The 21,386-nt window shown below is 37.4% G+C and overlaps 1 protein-coding gene across 8 annotated transcripts in view; it reads left to right on the forward strand.

Moving 5' to 3' along the window:
* Window positions 1-21,386, forward strand: part of nrxn3b (neurexin 3b) — a 129,693-nt gene that overhangs the window by 94,836 nt on the left and 13,471 nt on the right. For 5 of the 8 annotated variants that reach the window (XR_011979710.1, XM_072679688.1, XM_072679707.1 and 2 more), the window contains 4 exons: window positions 6,497-6,668; window positions 11,752-11,841; window positions 12,815-13,125; window positions 16,081-16,159. Coding sequence is in view for 7 of the 8 variants with exons in the window: in XM_072679688.1 (XP_072535789.1) it covers window positions 6,497-6,668; window positions 11,752-11,841; window positions 12,815-13,125; window positions 16,081-16,159 (652 nt within the window). In the remaining variant the exon portion in view is untranslated. The remainder of the gene's footprint in view (window positions 1-6,496; window positions 6,669-11,751; window positions 11,842-12,814; window positions 13,126-16,080; window positions 16,160-21,386) is intronic. The other 3 variants (XM_072679725.1, XM_072679733.1, XM_072679743.1) reach the window with 1 other exon arrangement.

Below are 21,386 nucleotides of genomic sequence, written 5' to 3' on the forward strand. Positions count from 1 at the left end.
AATGTATTCCATTACAGATTGTTTTTAGGCTATACAAAGATATTTACATATTTCGTTAGCTTACAGCTTCTACAGTGACTGTCAGAAATGGCAGTTCAGAAGAACAGTGGAGATAAGGATAAGATCTGGAAAACCAAGAAAACTCTTGGAGAAAACTGCTACTATGCTTTTGTAACAGTAGTGAACTTGCTTCCAACCCAGGAGTCCACGCCTTGGCTACCTCTCTGCATTGTGAGAGAACATTTTACAGTCGGAACTGCTGCCTCACTCATTTACTGCTCTGTATTGTAAATGATATAACAGTTGGACATCTGTAAGAAGACACAATGCAGGACACTTCTCCCTTTAGCTGTTACTGCAGACTGAAGAAGGAAATCTGTGTATTTCACATTCAGCTCTTAAAAAGACAGCTCTGTTTTAATCTGTCCATGTACATGTACAATGTACTGCTAGGTACTGCCATACAGAATTGTAAATTATTTGCCTTGATACAGATTTTTATTGTCATATGACTGCCAAGAACCCGCATGACAGTTTAGTCAGAGGGTGGTGCACCATTACAATCTGCTGCGGTGCTTTGCTCAAACATATTCTTAATAAAAGAATAATAAAAAGAAAACTTAATCTGTCACGTTGTGAAAAAATATGAGATACGGAGAAAAGGGCTGTGCTGAAGAAGTCAAATTGGAACTCATAGCAAAGGTGTCAGCAAAGGTACTTTTGGAGAAACAAAAGGAAATACATTTCATGAAAAAAACCACTTTCTTTATTGTAAAGCAGGTCAGAACCAAGAGTAGCAATCATACAGACATGGGCAAATCAGGAGAAGAGAAGTCAGAGAGAGTCAAAGCCAAAACTAAATCCAACCAGGAAACAAATGTCCAAAATTTAAAACACAAACAGGCAAACCCTACAGGCAAACAAGCTAACCCTAACATGCAAACAGGCAAAAAGGCCATACACTGGAGAAAACAAATAGCTCAATATGCAACTGAGACGTTGTCAATACTTTGCAAAGTAGAACTGACAAAGGTGGTGTATATGAAAACAATCTTGATTAAACACAAACACTGAAGAGAGTTAAAACTCTTATGACAGACAGTAGGGGGATCTACAAAGTATTGACTTACAGTGTCCGGAGTTTTGCCCAGAACACACTGGCCAAGATTATGTTTTTTGATTATAAAAGAGTAACTGTGCATTGGATTTGTCAAACATGCTATTGTTGTTGTTTTTAATAGCTACAAAGTAAAATCATTGATAATTTGTGTGATTTGGCCAAGGGTGTCCAAGTAGCTCACAGAAAGGTAGTATGTATTAAAGTGATTTAAAATACAATTAAAACACACTTAATCTAAAGTCATTGAATAGTACAAAAATGATATAAACCACTACTTCTACCACTAACTTTGTATTACTGTTATTTGTATTTATTCTGTTAGTGATTTATTAAACAAATTAACATGTTTTGCCAAGATGCTTTAATTCTAATTTAATTTCACAGGTGCCTAAAACAATACTCTAGGTTACATAAGCCCAGTGTTGGAAGGGTTACTTAAAAATGTATTCCATTACAGATACTGATTACCTGTTTTATATAACAATATAACAGTTTGTTTAGTGTACACATTTTGAGGTGTCAATCCCTGTGAAGCGAGTTCCCTCCACATTTGGGAAAAGTGTCACTTTGCTGCCTAACTCTTACCTATTGCAAAGAGAGACAACATTTATATTATTAAATAAAATAGAAAAATCTCACATGTGCACCAAAGGCAATGGCAACAGCTAAACTCTGGGAATCTTGTCCTGAAACTATGTAGTTCTTACTTGTACAGGGGAACTGGGTCTTCCTCTGATCGATAATGTAGTCTACCCTTTCATCGGCTACCGTGTTAGGTTTTCAATACTAACCCAGGGTCAAAACTAATATCAGGGTATGTTTACAGGTGTGTAGGTTCAGTTACGTTTTGGGTAATGCCAACTGAATAATATAAATATTGATGTAAATGTCAGTGGTATTATTTAGTGCTTTAGACAAAGGTTGGGGGATGAGCTAAAATGTTAGCTAAGATGTAATTAGTTAATGGTCTGAGCTTTGAGGAAGAATATTTAAGATGGATGTTTTGTGTTACTCTCAATCAGCGAGGACAAATACGCTGAGTGAGCTTTAGTACTCTTCTATATACTGCTAGCTATCAGTAGCTGGGGCCCAGAAAGGTGACACTTTCTTCCCAAATCACTCCAGTGTGATTCCTCCGTCTTGGGTTGGGTGTTTATGTCTGACAGTCAGAGCTGGTATAGCTGGTTTCATTTCCAACCTTGAAACCTCCAGACTTGTCTGGATAAATTGCAGACGCAAAGAGTCCGAACAGCATATCTCGGCCAACAAGGATGCAAAAATGTGAGAATTGTGGGCTTAAAGGAGAATGCTGTAGGTAGTATTTTTGCTTGCTAAGTTTTTTACAGAACAGGCTACCAACATGGGTGGGCCACAGAAATCTCAGTTCACCCAGGGCAACCTGTGCAGAACCATACTTGTACAATTTAATCCTGAGAGCTGGTGAATTGTTTTTCTTTCTAGCCCTGTGAATCTGTGAGAAATCAGGAGTTTTTTTTTTACTTTTGTTTTTGTTTACTTTTCTGCGTCCTCAAGAAGGCAATACAGACTCTTAACAGTGTTAATAGTGCTTTATTTTCTTCCTCTCTGAATACTGAATAGTAATACATAGTCCATATTGAATTTCTGTATGTTTTGTTTTTTCTTTTTTGCTTAATCATTGGAGCAGCAGTCATAAGCAGCCACACCTAATGTGGTTAAAGATGTGTACAGTTTATGACCTTACTCAGTTGCACTGTACACTGTACTGTGATCGATGTGTTTTTGTGCCCTATCACTTAGGAATAAATCCTAGCTTAACAAAAAAAAAAAAAAAAACAGGTTTTGAACTTCCTCAGTTACCTACTTAAAGTTATTACTAAGTTCATGTCCCGTATGGATCTGCTATGTGACTAGTATTGCAGAGGTTTTGGACTTTTGGGGCGCGATAACAAGGCCGTGAAAAGTGTATTCATGGTGAAAACTAAACTCCTCAGAGGAAGATTTTACTTTTTACTCAAATCCTCAAAGTCAAATTGGACTATTATTTAATTTCTTCCAATTGAATTTCTTTCATCATAGCCCAGTGTACCTAAAGATGGACTTTAATTTGTCACGCCCAATAGCTACAAACATTTTTTAGCTAAAAATCTTTGTTTATACACTCTAGAGAAAATAATACAATACTGGCATCACAATCAACATGCATATACCTCCTCTGCAACTAAATGGAATGCTTTTAAAACTACCTTAAGAGCTCATCTTATCCTCATCCTTACAAGCTTAAATTGTTATGGTGTGGGGTTTGGACTCAAGTGCAGTTAAACTTTGTTTTATTATTGAAACTACCACTCTTGAAACTACCACTCTTATGATGTATGCTTGGTGACTGTTGGGCTTGAACTCCCAACCCTGGTAATGGGAGCCCAGTGTATTTCCACTGCGCTACCACAGCTGTGAGAGGTGGCAGTATAAACACTGATCATAAGCAACATAGAAAATGGCGGGAAAACAAACAAAGGAAAAACCAGGAGTGATGTTTACTCAAACAAAAGACAACAACTCAAATGCTTTTCTCTTTTAACTTCAGCTTTTCGCCGTTCACTACTGAAACTTTTCTCTTTTCACTTCAGCTTCTCTTCACTGTTCACAACTTAAACCCACTGTTACCGTTCGCTCTACAAAGGTGCGACGGGGAATTGTGTTTGGCTGGGTGGGGTTGGAGCAAAGAACTCCAAGCCCCAGAATCCCCAGCGGTAATCAACGCTGACCAGACCCACCTGTGTGGCACGGTATAAATACCCCACCAGCTACCGGCCCTTCCCCACCAGCTACTGGCCCCCCAGCACCCCGGGGCCTGGTGGGGGTATAGCGACCAAGCGCGGCCAAGAAGCGAAACTCCAGCGCATAGTGGGCTGCCGACCTGTTGCCCTGCTCCAGCCGCAGCAGCAGGTTGCCCTTCGTGAGCCCCTCTCGGGGATGCTGAAACACCGCCTTGAAGTGCTTCAGGTACTCCGAAAAGGGTTTCACATTAAGCTCCTCCCAGGTGGCAGTGGCCCAATCCAAAGCTTTACCAGCGAGACAGGATACAAGAAAGGCGATTTTCGCCTGGTCAGTGCCGGCTGCTTGGCTACTTAAATAAACCCAGCACTGAAACAAGAACCCCTCGCAAAGCTCAGGATCGCCAGAATACGTATGCGGTCTGCCCACCGGATACGGACTAGTGGACGTTGTGACATGGCAGGTAGAACTAGTGGGCTTCAACGAAGCCTGAAACTGCTTCATGAGCCCCTGAATGTCGCCCACTAGTTGGGCGACTTACTGCCGTTGGTCCGCCTGTTGCTGCACCAAGCGACTAATGGTCTCAGACACACACTGGAAGGTGTGGTGCTGCTGCCCCAAGACTTATCCTTGGGCATGCACAGCCAGATTCACGGCATCCATCTCCTCTGTTCGGAGGAATTCGGCCGAGAATTCTGTCATGACAAGCTAGGTCAGACACAGAGGGACAAACACTCGCAGAGATGGACCAATGCAAGTATATTTATTAACAGAATATAAGAAAACAAAACAGGGGAGAACGTAGCAAAAAGCAGCAAGTACAGGGCAAAATGAACAACCAAACACAACCGTGACAACACAAAGGGACAACTCAAAACACACCTGAGGCTGGTGGGACTCCGTTCAATGCTGAACAGACCTGGTGTCGAGGCTTGCCCATGAACGGTATCAGTAACGCTATCTAGATATCAGAAGGTAACCTCTCCGATGACCTTGATGTCCTTGGACAGATCAAATCCATTTAGTTTAATTCTCGGCATTGAGTATTGCGTGGGAGACCCTTAAGTACCACGGCCTCAGGTGCAACACATTAACAAAAAACGCCTTTGTTAATGGATCATCTGCTTTTCTTAAAATCAATATTAAAGTCTCCTACTATTATAACTTTGTCACTGCACACTGCCAAGTCTGTAGCAAAATCACTAAATTATTTTAAAAATTCAGAATAGGGCCCTGGAGGCCACACTAATTCACACTAATTAATATTAATTAGTGTGAATTTTATTTGTGGCTGGATTTGATATATTAATGTAAATAATCTCCAAAGAAATGAAGGTGTTAGTGTTTTTGAATAATATCTAGTGTATTCTGGTAGATTATGCATACTCCACCTCCTCTGCCTGATAATCTAGGGCTATGTACATATTTATAACATGCAGGAGTGGCTTCATTTAGTGCTATATATTGATCGGGTCTAAGAAGTGTGGAAGATTATTAAGTCTATGGCCTCTAGAAAATCACCAGGTCAGGACGGTTATCCATTAGAATTCTGTAAGATATTCTGGCCCAAGATTAGTCCAATACTTATGCAAGTTATCAATGAAATGATGGATAATAACATACTACCTGAGATATTTGCTTGTAAAAAAGATAAAAGACCCATTAGAATGTTCATCATACCAGCCAGTCAGTTTACTCAACATAGACTTGGAGATTATTACAAAAACACTGATTGTCGATTGGAATCTCTACTTCCAAGGCTAATTAAACCAGACCAAACTGTTGTAATCAGGGTAATGATCAGACAAGTTACTGAGTGTGTTAAACATAGTAGATTATTTAAATATGACTATTAAATAAGTACCTATAGTTATATCATTAGATGCTGAAATGGTAGTTGACATGGTAGAATGGAGGTTTCTGTGTGTTATTCTAGAAATGTTTAATTTAATTTGCTATTCTAGAAATGTTTAATTTTTGCCTCAATTCTATCAAACATATGTACTTTAATGTACATATGTAATTATATCAAATCCTATAGATTTGATATAATCTAAGCCTGATGTGCCCTTGGTTAAGATGTGGCTTACACAAGTAGCAAAATCATCACCATGGGAAAATGTATGTATAATGATGTATCAAAAATCTGTACAGTTCTAAAAGATCTGGTCACCTTTAAGGACATATTTGGTCATGTAAATTATTGACTTTTCTTCTCCCCCCTTTTTTATTTTAATTAATACATGGATTAATTTATTTTTGTCTGTTTACTTATTGTATTGGTAATTGAAATTGTAATTCGTGGTAGAGCCTTCATGGACTTGCAAACTAGTAAATTTAAGCATACATTTAAGACATTTGAGTACATATTTTATAAAACATTGAGCTACATAGACAATTGAGCTTCAGAAAAAAAATCAGTTATAGTTGCTGGCATGGCTTGCATCATTTGATTAAAATATTTTTACAAATTACATTGGTACATTGGACAGTGCATTACTCATGCTATGTGAATGTCATTCCTGTTAGCAGTTTGTTTTTATTAAATTAATTTAAACAAGATAGCAGTCTTGGTTTCTTCAGCTTCTCTGAAACAATGTGTATTTGTGTGTATTTCAGGAAGAAGGCAATGTAGGTGTGATGTTTAACATTGGCACAGTGGACATTGGTGTCAAAGAGACCACTACTGCAGTCAATGATGGAAAATATCACTTGGTACGCTTCACCAGAAATGGAGGAAATGCCACACTACAGGTGGACAACTGGGCTGTCAATGAGCATTTTCCATCAGGTAACATCTGTTTGTTAACTGTAAGCGATTTTGAGTTTTTTTTGACTTTCACTGTACTTCATATGCTCTCCAGTACATTAACAAATATGTAAGACAAGGAACATCCTAAAAAACATATTTAATTAATAATTTACTCATAACAGATTGATTTGTAAAGCTGATTTTAACCTCTGACATAGCTTTATAGGAATCCAGTATTAAGATATAAGATAAAACATAAACAAAACATAAAATAAAATAAAAAACAGTGAGCAAGCCAAAGGTCCTCACCTGGTCAAGACAACTTATAAATGATCAATTAAATGTCATTGTACCGCCACATGTCTGTTCTGCTCAGGAGTACCAATATAATCATAATATGATATAACTAAAATAGTCATTCAGTATTGGTTGGTAAGAATAATGATAAAATTAGGGTTAATAGTGACAATAGTAGGAAACAGCTCAGCAATGGATGGTGGGCAACTAGCCCGAGGCAGGTAGCAGTAGCAGGTAGCTGGACAGTCATTAACTCAGAATAAGGTAAAGAAATGAAATTAGTACTTTTTGGATTTTTAGTTTACAGAGAATGAGAACATTTATTAGAGTGTGGCTTACGACTCTGAAATACTGGAATCTATCTGCTCCACTGTCCACAAACCTGGCGGGGCAGCACCAGTATCTTAGTTCACCACAATTACCTGTGCCCATGAACCTCGGATTTGCAACCTTTATCTAAAGGAAAGCATTACTTAACAAATGAAATGCGTTTCCATCCTAATATTATATTACTATAATTACTATAATATTACTATGTCTGAGTCCGGAAGGTTATTGCAGAGATGCTCCCCTGGCTTTGTGATGGGGCTTTGGGCCCTGTGACCTAAGTAATCATGATGGCAAGACCATGTAGAGCTTATGTCAATAGAAGAACCTTGGCAGTCGTATGAAGATGTAGAAAAGATATCCTAGTAATGTTACAATGGGGCTGTTCCTGTAATGTCAACCATGTATACATATTTTTCTACTAGAATAGTAGCAAAAGCTACACTGAGGTCAGGAAACACCAACAGGGATACACAGTCGTCTAACTTCTATCTTAACTAGAGCTGTCTCAGTGCTATAATGTGGTCTGAATCCAGATTGGAATTTTTCGTACGTGGTTCATGCAGGGCGATTTTGTTGGGCCATAGAAGTTCTTAGATATTAGTGGTAGGTTAGGAATATTTCTTTAATTAATCAGGTCTATCAAAGTTGATTTACTGCTAGTTTAAAAGCTTTAGGTACATGACCCTGCCTGAGTTTACTATTGTTAAAATAGGTTTGATTATAACTGGGAGTACTTCAGTTAGTAGTTTGGAAGGAATTCCTTCTAGTCAGGGTGCAGTTCCTCCAGCTTGGTTGCCCACCTTTTCCACTCCAATTTTCATACTGTATTTTTTAAAGTACTCGTTCGATTGTTTTTGGTGAGCTTTTTTCAGATTTGTCTTTTTACAATTAAGTGGTGCTTCCTTGTCTAAGGTAGAATGAAAGGTATTTTCTAAGCAGCTGGTTCGTCTATCAAGCTCCGTTGGGTCCGATTGAGAGTAGACTGAGGTCGATAAGTTAGGGAGATTTTTAATAAATTGTAAGTCTATGGTGTTATTGAACACTTCATACAATAAAAGTGGGCAAAAATACATTTTCACTAAGGTGTAGCTGTATGTATATAAAATTATTATTATAATTGAATTCATATTAAATTGCTGAGGTTTGCATAAGAATATTTAGGTTATCAAATCACATTTATTATCACATCACATTACACAGGTGTAGCCCCGTTACATTTTGGGTAATGCCGACAGAATCTAGGATTGATGTAAATGCTGTCCTATATGGATCGTCAGCCATTTAAAAATTACTGTTTAAACCTTCTACCATTATTACTTGATCGCTGCACACTGCTGCACAACCTTTTGAGGCAATGTCAGGTCTGCGTCGCGGGGGCGTTCCCGAGCCGCGGTCCACAGGCTTCAAATTCAAGGACTTTTAAGTTGATGTTTAGTTGATTTCCTGGTTCACGGACTTCCTGTTCAGTATTCATGTTCATGTCAAGCTTTACAGACTGTGTCGATTCACATTCATTGGTTTGGTTAATCACGTGTGTTTGTTCTGATGATTTGGTTCACCTGAGGCTGGGGTACTTAGGGAGCTGACACGAACTCCTCGTTGCCGAGAATTACGGTTGCTAAGCCGACCGGGAGGGTTGGCGTTTGTTTGCTATATCCTAGATCGAGTTAAATCTTCATGAGGACGTCTGAGAGAGTCCGTCACGTTCATGAGCATACTGCTACTCTGGTTGCTCGAGGGGTTTGGCGACTGATCCCTAGGCTCCTATCTACGTCAAGTAAGTTTAGTTGCGCTGACTTGACTTCTTCCAAATGATGCTCAATAGGATTTAGGTCAGGGCTCATCAGGGCCACTTCAGAATAGTCTAATGTTTTCCTCTTAGCCATTCTTGGGTGTTTTTAGCTGTGTATTTTGGGTCATTATCCTGTTGAAAGACCCATGACCTGCGACTGAGACCAAGCTTTCTGACACTGGGCTTGAATCTCTTTATACGTTTTTCTGGGCTCTTTTGTTACCATTTGTATTTATCCGTCTTTTTGATTTGTCACAAATTGTCCTCCTGCGGCCACGTCCAGGGAGGTTGGCTACAGTCCCATGGATCTTAAATTTCTAAATAATATGTGCAACTGTAGTCACAGGAACATCAAGCTGCATGGAGATGGTCTTATAACCTTTAGCTTTAACATGCTTGTCTATAATTTTCTTTCTAATCTCCTGAGACAGCTCTTTCCTTCGCTTCCTCTGGTCCATGTTCAGTGTGACTGTTGTCACCAAACAGCACAGTGACTACCTGTAGCCCTATATATAAGGCCCACTGACTGATTACAAGATTGTAGACACCTGTAATGCTAATTAGTGGACACACCTTGATTTAACATGTCCCTTTGGTCACATTATTTTCAGGGGTACCATCATTTCTGTCCAGGCCTGTTTAATGAGTTTACTTTTAATTAGTAAATTAATTAAAATAATTATGTTGAAGCATGGTTCAAAATCAGTGTGGGTTTTTTATTTATTATTTTTTTATATATATTATTACTTTTGTCAGATTTATTTCTGTGACCGTTGTGGGTTTTTCTTTCATTAACTGAGGGGTACCAACAATTTTGTCCATGTGTGTATGCATTATGAAGACAGTTCCAATAGTTCAAGAGTTCCAATATAAAATAGGTGCATTAAGCCAGTTTGTGTGTGTTTGTGTCTGTGTACAGTTCTGTTATAAAATATAAAATAAGCAAAGACTATACAGCTTTGTCAAATAAAATAACCAACAAGTGCAAAGTGCATGTGCAACATAATGTAGTGCAAATGAGCAGGAGGTAGTAATTATGATAATAATAATAATTATGTACAGTGAAAATTGTGTATAGGTAAAAACAGCCACAGTATTTATAGCCACAGTCCTGGTTAAGAGTCAGAATTGTGTGAAGAAACTCCTTGTCCTTTCTGTGTTTGCCTTCAGGGAGCGAAAGCGCTGCCCTGACCACAACAGAGAGAACAGTCCATTGCTTGGATGACTAAGATCCTTTACAATCTTCCTGGCCTTGGTCCATCACCACCTGCTGTAGATGGTCTGCAGGTGAGGGAGCTCAGAGAGCCCTCTGGAGAGCCAGTCTGTCCTACTTGGTGCTGTTCCCAAACCAGGCTGTGATATTTCCTATCAGGATACTTGCAGGAGTATCAGGATACGTGCAGGAGTAGACATTCCTCAGCACCTTGGAGGGCAGCCCTTAGGAATCTGAGGTGGTAGAAAACTTACAGGTCTTCATCAGGGAGTGAAGAAAACCATGCCATCTTGTGGCAAGACCATGGCAGATCATACAAGATGTGAATTTCATGGTACTTGAAATTGTCTGCTCTTTCCACTGCAGTGTTGTCTGCACACGGTCATAAATGTAGTCACAGTATATCAAGTGGGTCACAAACCTAGAGGTCCAAGGGATAAGGGTGAGTTTGGGTGAGACGTTTGCCTACCTGTGCTGCTTGTGGTCTGTCTGTAAGTCACAAATCTAGTAGTAAGCAAACTGCAGTAATAAGCAAACTGGAGTAGGTACATGGAGTCTGGCAGTGAAGTGGTGATGACATCTCTGACCAGCTTATCAAAGAACATTACCACGACTGATGTGAGGGCTATTGGGCGGTAGTCATTGAGGCAGGCTGATCGGGTTTCTTTGGGGCAGGAATGATGATTGATTAAAGCATGTTGAATTCATGCATGTTGATTAAGATCTGTATAAATTCCAGAGCGAGCTGTGATGCGCAGGCTATGAAAATTCAACCGCAGATCCCATCTGATCCTGTTGCGTTCCTGGTACTTATAATTAAAGAAAATATACATTTATTGTCATATTCTCACCCAGTGTTCACATGGTGCTCTTTCCTTTTTTTGTACTCTAAAATGTTAATTTTTAAAATGTTTTATTATTCACCTATCTATTCACAGTTACAAAAAATGACCAGAGGTGTCCAGACTTTTGCAAGCCACTGTATACTGGCTGCTCTTTTCCCAGTGGAGTAGGATTATGTCAGTCATAGACCTTACACTACACATGCAATAACGTTATCAGCATGGTGTTACATCTGTTCATCAGAGGGCTTATCTTTCATCTCTCTCTGTCCTCTCTGAATTGTTTGTAGAGTGATTTGTTCCTTGTCTTTTCAACTGTAGGAGCATGTGATGTCCAGTGGGAAAATACCTTTGAATTAACTACAGTTATTTAATCTGAATTCATTAATTAATCATTAATCTGCATTGTATCTATGCATCATACCATTGTATAAACATGGCAAAAGTATATGTTGAACCATAACTGGGGCTGTCAAGAATCTTTCTGTTTGTGATTTGCATTTGCATTAATTGCAGAGTAAATCTTCATAAGCAGATAAAAATAACACCTAACCAATCTAAACTCAACTAAATATTATCCTAAACAGCATTTAAATGTGAAATGTGCAAAGAGTGCTAAAATGCTTTTTAAACTTTCAAACTTTGAAGGCATCAGTGACATTGAGCGCTTTCAAATGGCTAATAAGAAAATCCCTTTCAAATATACCCGGCCGGTTGAAGATTGGCTGCATGAGAAAGGTAACCTTTACAAGACCTTAATTAATTTATTGTTTGTTTTTGTTTTCCTTGTCATATCATATCATTGTTATACAAAACAAATGGTCAGACAAGACTTAAAACACCCAAAAACGTATTGTTTATTATTATTATTATTTTGCCTCTTTTAGATTATGTTGAACCATTTACTAGTTAAAGGGACTAATAATGAATAGTAAAATATTTTAATAGATTTTTTACAGTATTTATAGTATGTAGTAGAAAATGCATCCATGATGAATAGTGGATATACTGGATTATATACTGTAAAAACAATTGTAAGAACATGAAACAATTCATTTGCGTTCATACACAGTACAGTTGTGTTTGCATTTAAATTGAACAATAAAGGGAACATTTTATTTATTTGCTTATTTTCAAGCTTGTTGCTCTGTGGTAATAAATGTAAACTGGATCGGGTTTAACATTTAGTATTATTTAGCACTTAAGCTTTTACAATAATATGAATATAAAATGGTTTTAAAGATGATTGCCTAAACCTAATACGATGATTATAAAGTCCCTTTAACACTGTTCAAAGCCTCTTCATATTTCCCTACCATGTAATTACATGCATGAATCAAATAAACATTTCTTCAATGTAAATGAGATTACCCCCCTCCCCCAGTCATTTCATGTCAAATGGAATACAATTGTATTTGTAGCAATGTTAAATATGGAGAGATACAGAGTATGCAAAATGGGTGTCAGCCTAATGGGTGTACCTAACAAGTCAGAGTTGTTGTAAATTCTAACAGTTTTTGTGTAAAGAAGTTAGTTTACTAACCTATCATATCTTGTACTTGTATCTCACCACAGATCAGAGCAGAGTAATAATAAATACAGTATGCACAATTCTGTACTGTTCTGTAATAAATATGTACATGTTATAATTTTTCAGTATATGCGACTTGATGGTGTATGTGATTGTTTCTGCTCTGGTTTTTGTGCTTAGGTCGGCAGCTCACCATTTTCAACACCCAAGCCATGATCTCGATAGGAGGAAATGATCGCAAACGTCCATATCAAGGCCAGCTGTCTGGTCTATACTACAATGGGCTCAAAGTTCTTAACATGGCTGCTGAGGGTCATGCCAACATTAAGGTGAATGGCAGTGTGCGACTGGTAGGAGATGTACCTACCAGCCGAAGCCCTTCCCATACCACCACCTCTATGCCCCCTGAGATGTCCACCACTTTCATAGAGACCACAACAACCCTGTCCACAACCACAACCCGAAAGCAGCGCTCCCCACCCACCATTCAGGTAATAATATTGTAAAACAGAGTACATTTTAATAATCAAATACCTTTATTTATTGTTTTAGGAACCCCCAGGTCCAGCTACAAGTTTTTTTCTGAAATTGTCTTCAGTTTTGCTTTTTATCTGTAATAATTGTTAATGACTTTGCTGTAATATGGCCTTGCTTCCAATATGGCCTATTCCCTGTTTGGCGAAGCTAATCAACCCAATGCATAATATGTCTGTCATAATGAACAATAAAGGAACAGACACAGACATATTATGCATTGGGTGTGTATGACTTGATGATGGATGTGATTATGTTTCTGCTCTGGTTTTTGTGTATTTTTGCTTTTGTGCTATATTACACATTTTGTGAGTAATGGAGAAAAACTCATTTAGAAACTTTAAGAGGCACTATAGAGTCATATACTGCCAGATCTTAATGAGTGGACCAATACAGATGTATCAAATATGCTTTGAAAGCATAGGTGGCACTATAGAGATGATGAGACAGGCATATACTTAATTGCAATATCAGTTGGAAGTTGGAGTTTTTAAAAGTCCCTCAAAACACTGCGTGAAAGTTGCACATTCCAGCAAAAATGTCTGATTTCCTGTTGGACAGAGACACATAAAACTGTGATAGATGTTTTTCTGCTATAATAAGTTTAGTGACACCAAAAGAAGGACCCGTGCACAATGGTGGAAGGTGGACTTTGGGCAGTCTGCAAAACGTAAATAGTCACATTTACCTTTGGTCAAACCCAAAACCTCATACGAAGCCTTCCTTGATCTGCAGTAAACATGACTGTATATAGATAGGTGATGCAAAACAATCTCATGAACTGTGTAGGAGGCGTTTGAAAGGGGTTTGGAACTGTTAAACTGGGGTTTGAAACTGTTAAACTGTCTGTCTTCCCTAAAGAAATTGTGAAAATATCACAAATTAATTTAGAAATGTTAGCGGTAGTATATAGTCATATAGCAGAAACTCAAATTTCCAGAGATTTTTTTTATGAGTAAATAGTGCAAGGTGTACCTGGGATGGAACACGTGATTGTCGAATACACCTGACTCATCACGATTATCTTCTGGCAAACCCAAAAACACATACAAAACCTACCTCAAACTGCAGTAAACATGACTTTATATAGTTGGTGCTATACTCATTTTAACCACGCAAATAAAGCATCACCAAAGAGTCGCGTCATACCAATACTAAAATGTAATGGTGTAATGATGACCATTATGTCGCCCAATTTAATGAACTTCTGACATATTGTCTAGTTTTGTGTCTCAAATAAATCAACTACCTGTCATTATGTTTCTGTTGGCGATATCCATTATTCCTTCACAATGTATCGTAACATGTTTGAAGTTTTATTTCCATTGAATTGTGGCAACCACAGTAAAGGAAAAACATTTAGAACTTTTAGGGGGTGCTATCGAGTCCATTGGTCACACCAAAGGCAAGTGACCATGAATCAGGGAATCATGACCAAGAATCAGGAACTTTTACCTAACATTTCAAGGCGTAGAATTTGCAATTAAAATGTAGGTGGTGTTTTAGAGCCACTGAGATTGTTTTATGCTGAAGTGTGATGTCCGATCAAACGATTTCCTAAAACACATGCATGCATAAAATGCTGAATGTACACAAGCTACATATAATGTGGCTCTTTGAACTAATATGTGCTTGGACCCTGGGTGCAACTTTGAAATTACATATAGCAAATTGTACTAATTGTACATGTCTAGTATTTTGACTTATTCAGTCAAATACCACAATTTTGCCAATACAGAGATCGGAAGGTAAATCTGGACATATCTCGATAGCTGCTAATCAAAAACTATAATAAATGGACACCTTTTGAAATTCTAACAATGTTATGTATTATGAGTCATGTGTTTTTTCTGTACAGAAGTCGAAAATCGTGTTAGATATTGCGCTTGGGGCTATATTTCTCTTTTCTGAACACAAAACCGTCAGCATCACACACCGCTTCTGTAGCCATGACTGACTACTTCTTGACCCTCAACCCCAAGGACCTACAAAGTCAATCCAGTCTCCTAATCAAGACACAGCACAAATTTAGGGCACTATGAGTGCCTGTTCTGACATGGTGAACATTGTGAGGCGCATAAATGTGTAGTCTGAGCTTGGCAGAAGGAATAGGCCAAGATTCCTCAGGGATGCTGCCAGAAGCTGGTGTCTGGCAATGCATCACAGTTGCAGCAGGTCATGATAGCAAAAGAGTGCTCTACTAAGTACTAAAGACACTTGTCATAAAGAGGTTGAATAATTCTGAAACTGCAGTAGTCACATCTTAGCATCTGAAAGTTTGTAAAAGTGGCATTTTGTGTTAAATTTGAAGTAATTTGAAATTTGTTATATTTTTGTGTTATTTAAAAATAGCTATTTAAATTGTTCGTTTATTTGGTTTATTGCATCTGAAAATTTGTAAATTCTGTTAACCATAATTAGCAATGGGACTGGAATAATTGTGGTTGCTGTATTAATATTAATGTATTACTGCCTATGGATTTACCATATATCATATCCTACCATATACCAATATCATAAAAGCTCCTGTAGCCTTTTTTTTGTTCATGTAGTATTTAATCTATAGTCATCTCCATCTTTATTCCAAATGAAACATTTAATACTACCCTGAATTGAAATCAAGATTTATATTAATTACAGGGATGGAAACGTAGTATAAGCAAAATGCTTAGCGCTTTCCTTTTTGAAATTAATAAAAATGTTGTAAAAAATTGTATTTAAGTTATTTATTTAATTTACTTATTTACTTTAAAAATTTAACATGTTTAAACAAGTCACTTATTTTTAGTACTGGTGGCCACGCTCATGTGTAATATAAAAGTATCTGTTTTCTCTCTCTCTTCCTCTCACCCTCTATTTCCTTCTTTCTGTCTCCATCTTACTCTTAAACATACCTTTTGTTAAACTGACAGACAACAGATGACATTGTCTCATCAGCAGAATGTTCCAGTGATGATGAGGACCTAGAGGAGTGTGACACAGGACATCCAGGTGGGATGAATGTATTGAATCATGCTTGCTTAATTCTAGTCTTTCTCTTCCTTTTTGAGTTGCAACTAGAGATATTTTCCTCAAAGCATCACATCCCATGAGATCAAAGTGTAACTTCAAAACAATATATAATATCAATAAACACACTTTGTGATTTGTACATTTGTATAGTGTGCCGTCTTGAATTTACAATTATTATTATTATTATTATTATTATTATTATTATCCTTTAGTAAGAGTTATATTATACAATAAATAGGTTCTTAGAAACATTCAGTGTACCAACTTAGTCTAATTAGTCTTAGTCTAAAGAGTTACACTTGACAATGGGGCCCTAAATAACATGGTTATCTATTTATACTAATTTTGCTCCCTCTGTCTGAGGAGATTTAAACTTTACATAGAAAGCACAAAATTAGTATTAATATCCATGTTGTGTGTGCTGATGCTTCAAAATGTATCTTGTAAAATGTATCTTGTTGGTTTTCTGCAGTGTATGTCTGTGTCTGACAGAGGATACATTTTGAGATTTTTAAAGGCAAAAAATGCTTAAAGCCTACAAATGTGAATTGTAATCGCAGTGGAAACTACTTCTCCTGTTTGAGTTGTTTCCTACCGCTGAAAGCTTGCCTTATGTTGAAACATTCTAGTAGAGAACAGATATCCTCGAATTTCTGTGTTCATTTTCACATAAAGGTTATTTTCAAGATTAAAAGGACATTCTGCAGTCTTGTATCCATGTATATCATCTTGTGTGTGTATATATAGAGTAAGACATTATAACACTGTTGGAAAATCAGTTAGAATAGTGTTTCAGAGAACTTGGGGTTTGAAATTCCTATAATCTTTCATATTCATGTACATGTGTCTAAAAACCTGTGCGCAAATGTTGTTTGATTTATGAGAGCCCTGTGCAGTTGTGTCTTAGTATTAACTGCTGCACGTAAGCACAATCAGGACACTAATTTTGGTTAATCCATTCTACTTAGCTGCAGCCAGGTTATTGCAAAATATATGTCCATTTGTGGATGCCTGCTATTCTGATAGGATTGATGTAGACCTAGGTCAAGCCTTAAAGATAAATGATAAATTCCATGATTAAATGTGTTAGAACTCATTTAGTTGTTTTTTCCCCTATTGTATACAGCCCCAAGAGCTCTAAAAGACAGTATTAAAATATAATATAGGACACTGTCCTGTCATTAAACGTTTATTATTAATTTAATCCACCACAGTCAGTCGGCTCATGTTGACACAGAAATTCATATTCCCATTTTGACCTTCCCTTCAGATTTTTTGAGACATTTGCATGAGGTTTACTTCAGCTGTTTTTACTTTGACCTCTTTATGTGGGGCATCTTCCTACTGTGTCCTATTTGGCATTCAGTTCTGATTTTTTTTTTTTTTTCCCATACTTTTCATGTTATTGATTTCTTTTTTAAATTTCTTGTCATCAAGTCATTTTTCAAGATAAAGTGGATCCTCTTGTTTCTCCTAATTTTGAACCGCATGAAATTTTGGTGGTTGGAAAAAAAAAATGAGAAAAGGCTAAAGTTCTCCTCATTTTTGTTATGCAACAATACTAAAATAAAGCATCTCTCATACCTTATACAACAGGAAACAGGAAAGGCAACAGTCTTTTCCTGCCATCATCCATTTTGGCCTTATGCAGGCATCCCCTCTGTTTCCTAAAAAGATGCGTGAAAGAAATTCCCTGTCTCTGCTCTCACCAGACCCTACTCTAACACACCCACACTCATCTTTTCTCTCATTGTGTCTGCATATACATGTCTGCTTTAATGCAGATGGCATAAAAGAATTTTATTGCCACAACGTATATCTGTTTTTCTATTGTCCTTGTTCTTTAATCAGAGGCATTGGTAGCATGCATTGACTGTAAACTAACTGCTAGAAGACCCTTCCATCCACTCTTGCATGGAACAAACTGTGACCATTTTACATGCTTCTTTACTAAATGTGCTCACACACTAACACTGTCGGCTGTGGTGTTTTGTGGGCCATCATTGTAGAACATCTTTTTTTTATGTGCTTTCTATATTGATTGTGAAGTTTTCGTTATGTGTCAAATGTTAAGGTCTTGACACCATCAGTCACAGATTTAGGACATCACTACATTAAAGATACAATTGATTTGATGTCCGATGATAAAAAATGTATTGTATATTAAATGTAAAGAACAAAACCTCCAATCTTATGTTCAGAGGTGTTCTTTATCTGTATTAAAGCTACAATATTAACTTAAGGCATAAACAATATTGCTAAAACATTTCTATTTTAGTTATTTAATTGTAACCTGAAAAACCCCAAATCACACAAACCTTTTGCATTCCTTACTTAAATACATACTTATTTACCTAATTATCATTTACCAATTTAAACTTCTTCATTACATCTGTGTACCTACGTAATGATGATTCACTTTTTCCACAACTTAAATTTGTTAAATGCATGTTAAGAAATTGAGATGTACCACACCTCTGAATATATTTTGGTTTATTTGTTATATCTTTATAAACTTTGACATCACTTTGACATTAGCTTGTGTGATGGATGCTGTTAAAACCTACTTTATGCAGATTATTTGACATTGAATTACACTTTCTGTGTTTAAGCTACCTTTTACCTGAAGAGAATTCCACAAGAAGGCTTTTGTAACATTACTAAAGGACATAATTAATATAACCTAAACGTAATAACTAGGAGCAAACTCTTTCCAGACTTTCAAATGTAAAGAATTGATATGATTTAATATTTGGAACCATTGTACTACCAATTGAATTTTAAAATGCCACAGCTATATAACAACACCATTTCATACCAACATCACTACAGTAAATTAATATTGATGACTATGATATTTAAAATGTCCAAGTTAGGCTTCATGCTGAAAAAGGACAAAGAAGCCTAACTCAAAGACCCAGACTGAGAGGTAAGGATTAGGGGGCCTCTATTTTAATGTTTTCGGGTGTCTTTGGCCTTGCTAATATTTTTAAGATGCTCTAAGATTAAGTTCAAGGGTATTGGGCTGACATATTGAGCATTAAAGGAGCTTAATGACTATTTGGCAAAATTTGATGACATAAAACACTGCTTCTTGCATGATTGCGAGTTTCAGTCAGTGCATTAAGGCACAGAGCTATTGATGACAGGGTTGTGGGTTCAATTCCTAGGTTTGGCAAAGGCCTTAATTCTCCCTACTCCCCAGGCACCGCAGTGATGGCTGCCCACCGCTCTGGACATGTGTACTCACAGTCACGATGTGTGTTTTCTCGTTAGTGTGTATATGTGTGTTTACTGCACAGATGGATTAAAGACGGGCAAATTCAATCTATGCAATTCTTTTTAGGATGAGTTGGGGATGAGGCGGGGTGGTAATCATCCAACATCCTGACCTCACAAATGCTTTTTTGCTGAATTTTATCAAACCCTCAAACCGCTCCCTTGGTGGTATGTCAATATGAAAAATTAAGTGAAAAAATGTTTAAATGTTATTTTAGAACTATAGAACTGACAAACATGTTGTAATTCTTTTAGCGTATTGCTATTTTTCTTTTCAAGAAAAACAGCTGGTACTGACTGTGGTTTGAATGGATTGGTTGTTAGATTTTGTATGTTTGGCTCACTGGCTGATGATCGTGTTCACTTTAACTGTGATATTAGTTACAGTTTTGTACTCAGATATGTGTGCATTACTGGGCTTGTGCATGTTTGTCACAGCAGAGACATTCTCTGTATTTCTCTTGTTTGTGTATAGGTGTGTATTGTGGGATCCATTTTAGGTGATTAGGCTGCAGAAATATTGTGGGAGGGGTTTGTAGCTTGCTATGCTGGAGCACTTCTGCTACTGCTGGATTCACTGTGTAATATTGTGTGTGCAGTTTTGAGAAATAGATGTACTTGAAATGCCATATGTATTTAAAATAGTAGAAAAAAAAAGTGAAAAAATGTTTTGTGTATACTGCCTAATTTGTGTATCTATTCAAACAGTGACTGCCAGGGGTGGATGTACACCAAATTTGCCACACTATGTCAATGACATATTGTATAAGAATCTCAAATGTGGTTTCAGTTTGTCTTATTTTAGTGTTTTAAAATGTGAGCAGTGGCAGGTACCTTTTATGCGTGTCAGAGTTTTAATACCTGGAGATACGGATCAAGTTTTGTGGTAATTGGCTAATTCTAAGGCTGTGAAGTACCTGCTGAAATTTGTTCGGCCAATGTGTGTGTGTGTGTGTGTGTGTGTGTGTGTGTGTGTGTGTGTGTGTGTGTGTGTGTGTGTGTGTGTGTGTGTGTGTGTGTGTGTGTGTAATATGACATTATTAAAATAACATTAAAATGGTATCAAGTCACGCCAAATTTATTTGTATAACGCTTTTTACAACTGTTGTTGGCCTGCTAGTCGGACTGGTGGCAGCTGGTCTGACGCAGGTAGAGGGGACCTCAGCGGGCAGTCTTCCAGCAGGTCTGGCTGGGTGAGCATTTACTCTGAGAAGGTAAAGAGACAGAGTTAGTTCTGAATGGATTAATAGAGAGCAGAGAATGTTGAGCAGTATCAGAATGTGTCTGATAACTCCGGCAGGTCTGACTATAACAGCCTAATTAAAAGGAGAGAGCCAGAAGGTAACGCAGACACAGGAGCACCCTGAAACTCTAGCGTCCATTTGCCTCACCATCCACAAATCTGAGTGATCGCGTGCAAGCAGCGAGACGACAGCTCCAGCATTTCAGTATACTACAATTCCCTGTGTGAACCCCAGGACTCACAATCTTTATCTAAAGGAAAACATTAATTACCTAAACTAAACAGGTAATTAAAGCTAAACTAAACAGATGAGTTTCAGCCTAGAGTTAAAGATTGAGACTGTGTCTGAGTGCCAAACATTATCTGGGAGGTTATTCCAGAGTTGGGGCGCTTTATATGAAAAGTTACTTCCCCCTGCTGAGGTGTTTTTAATTTTGAGAAATACTACACACTAGTAAATGTAAGAAAGTAATCATAATTCTGTTAATTGTACTCATTTAGTTTTGTCTGTGACAATCTCTGGGAACAGGACACAGTGCTTTCGTTGGCAGGTAATCGAATTTAGGAAATGTGTTTTTAGTTGCGAAAGTTGCATATTTGCAGGTCTGTTACCTCTTGACCTAGATGTCAGCACATCTAGAAGGATTTAAAGAAAAGCAATACCAAAAGTATAAGTATAAAATA

This window comes from Salminus brasiliensis, chromosome 1 (assembly GCF_030463535.1).
Source record: "Salminus brasiliensis chromosome 1, fSalBra1.hap2, whole genome shotgun sequence".
In the NCBI taxonomy this organism is placed as follows: domain Eukaryota; kingdom Metazoa; phylum Chordata; class Actinopteri; order Characiformes; family Bryconidae; genus Salminus; species Salminus brasiliensis.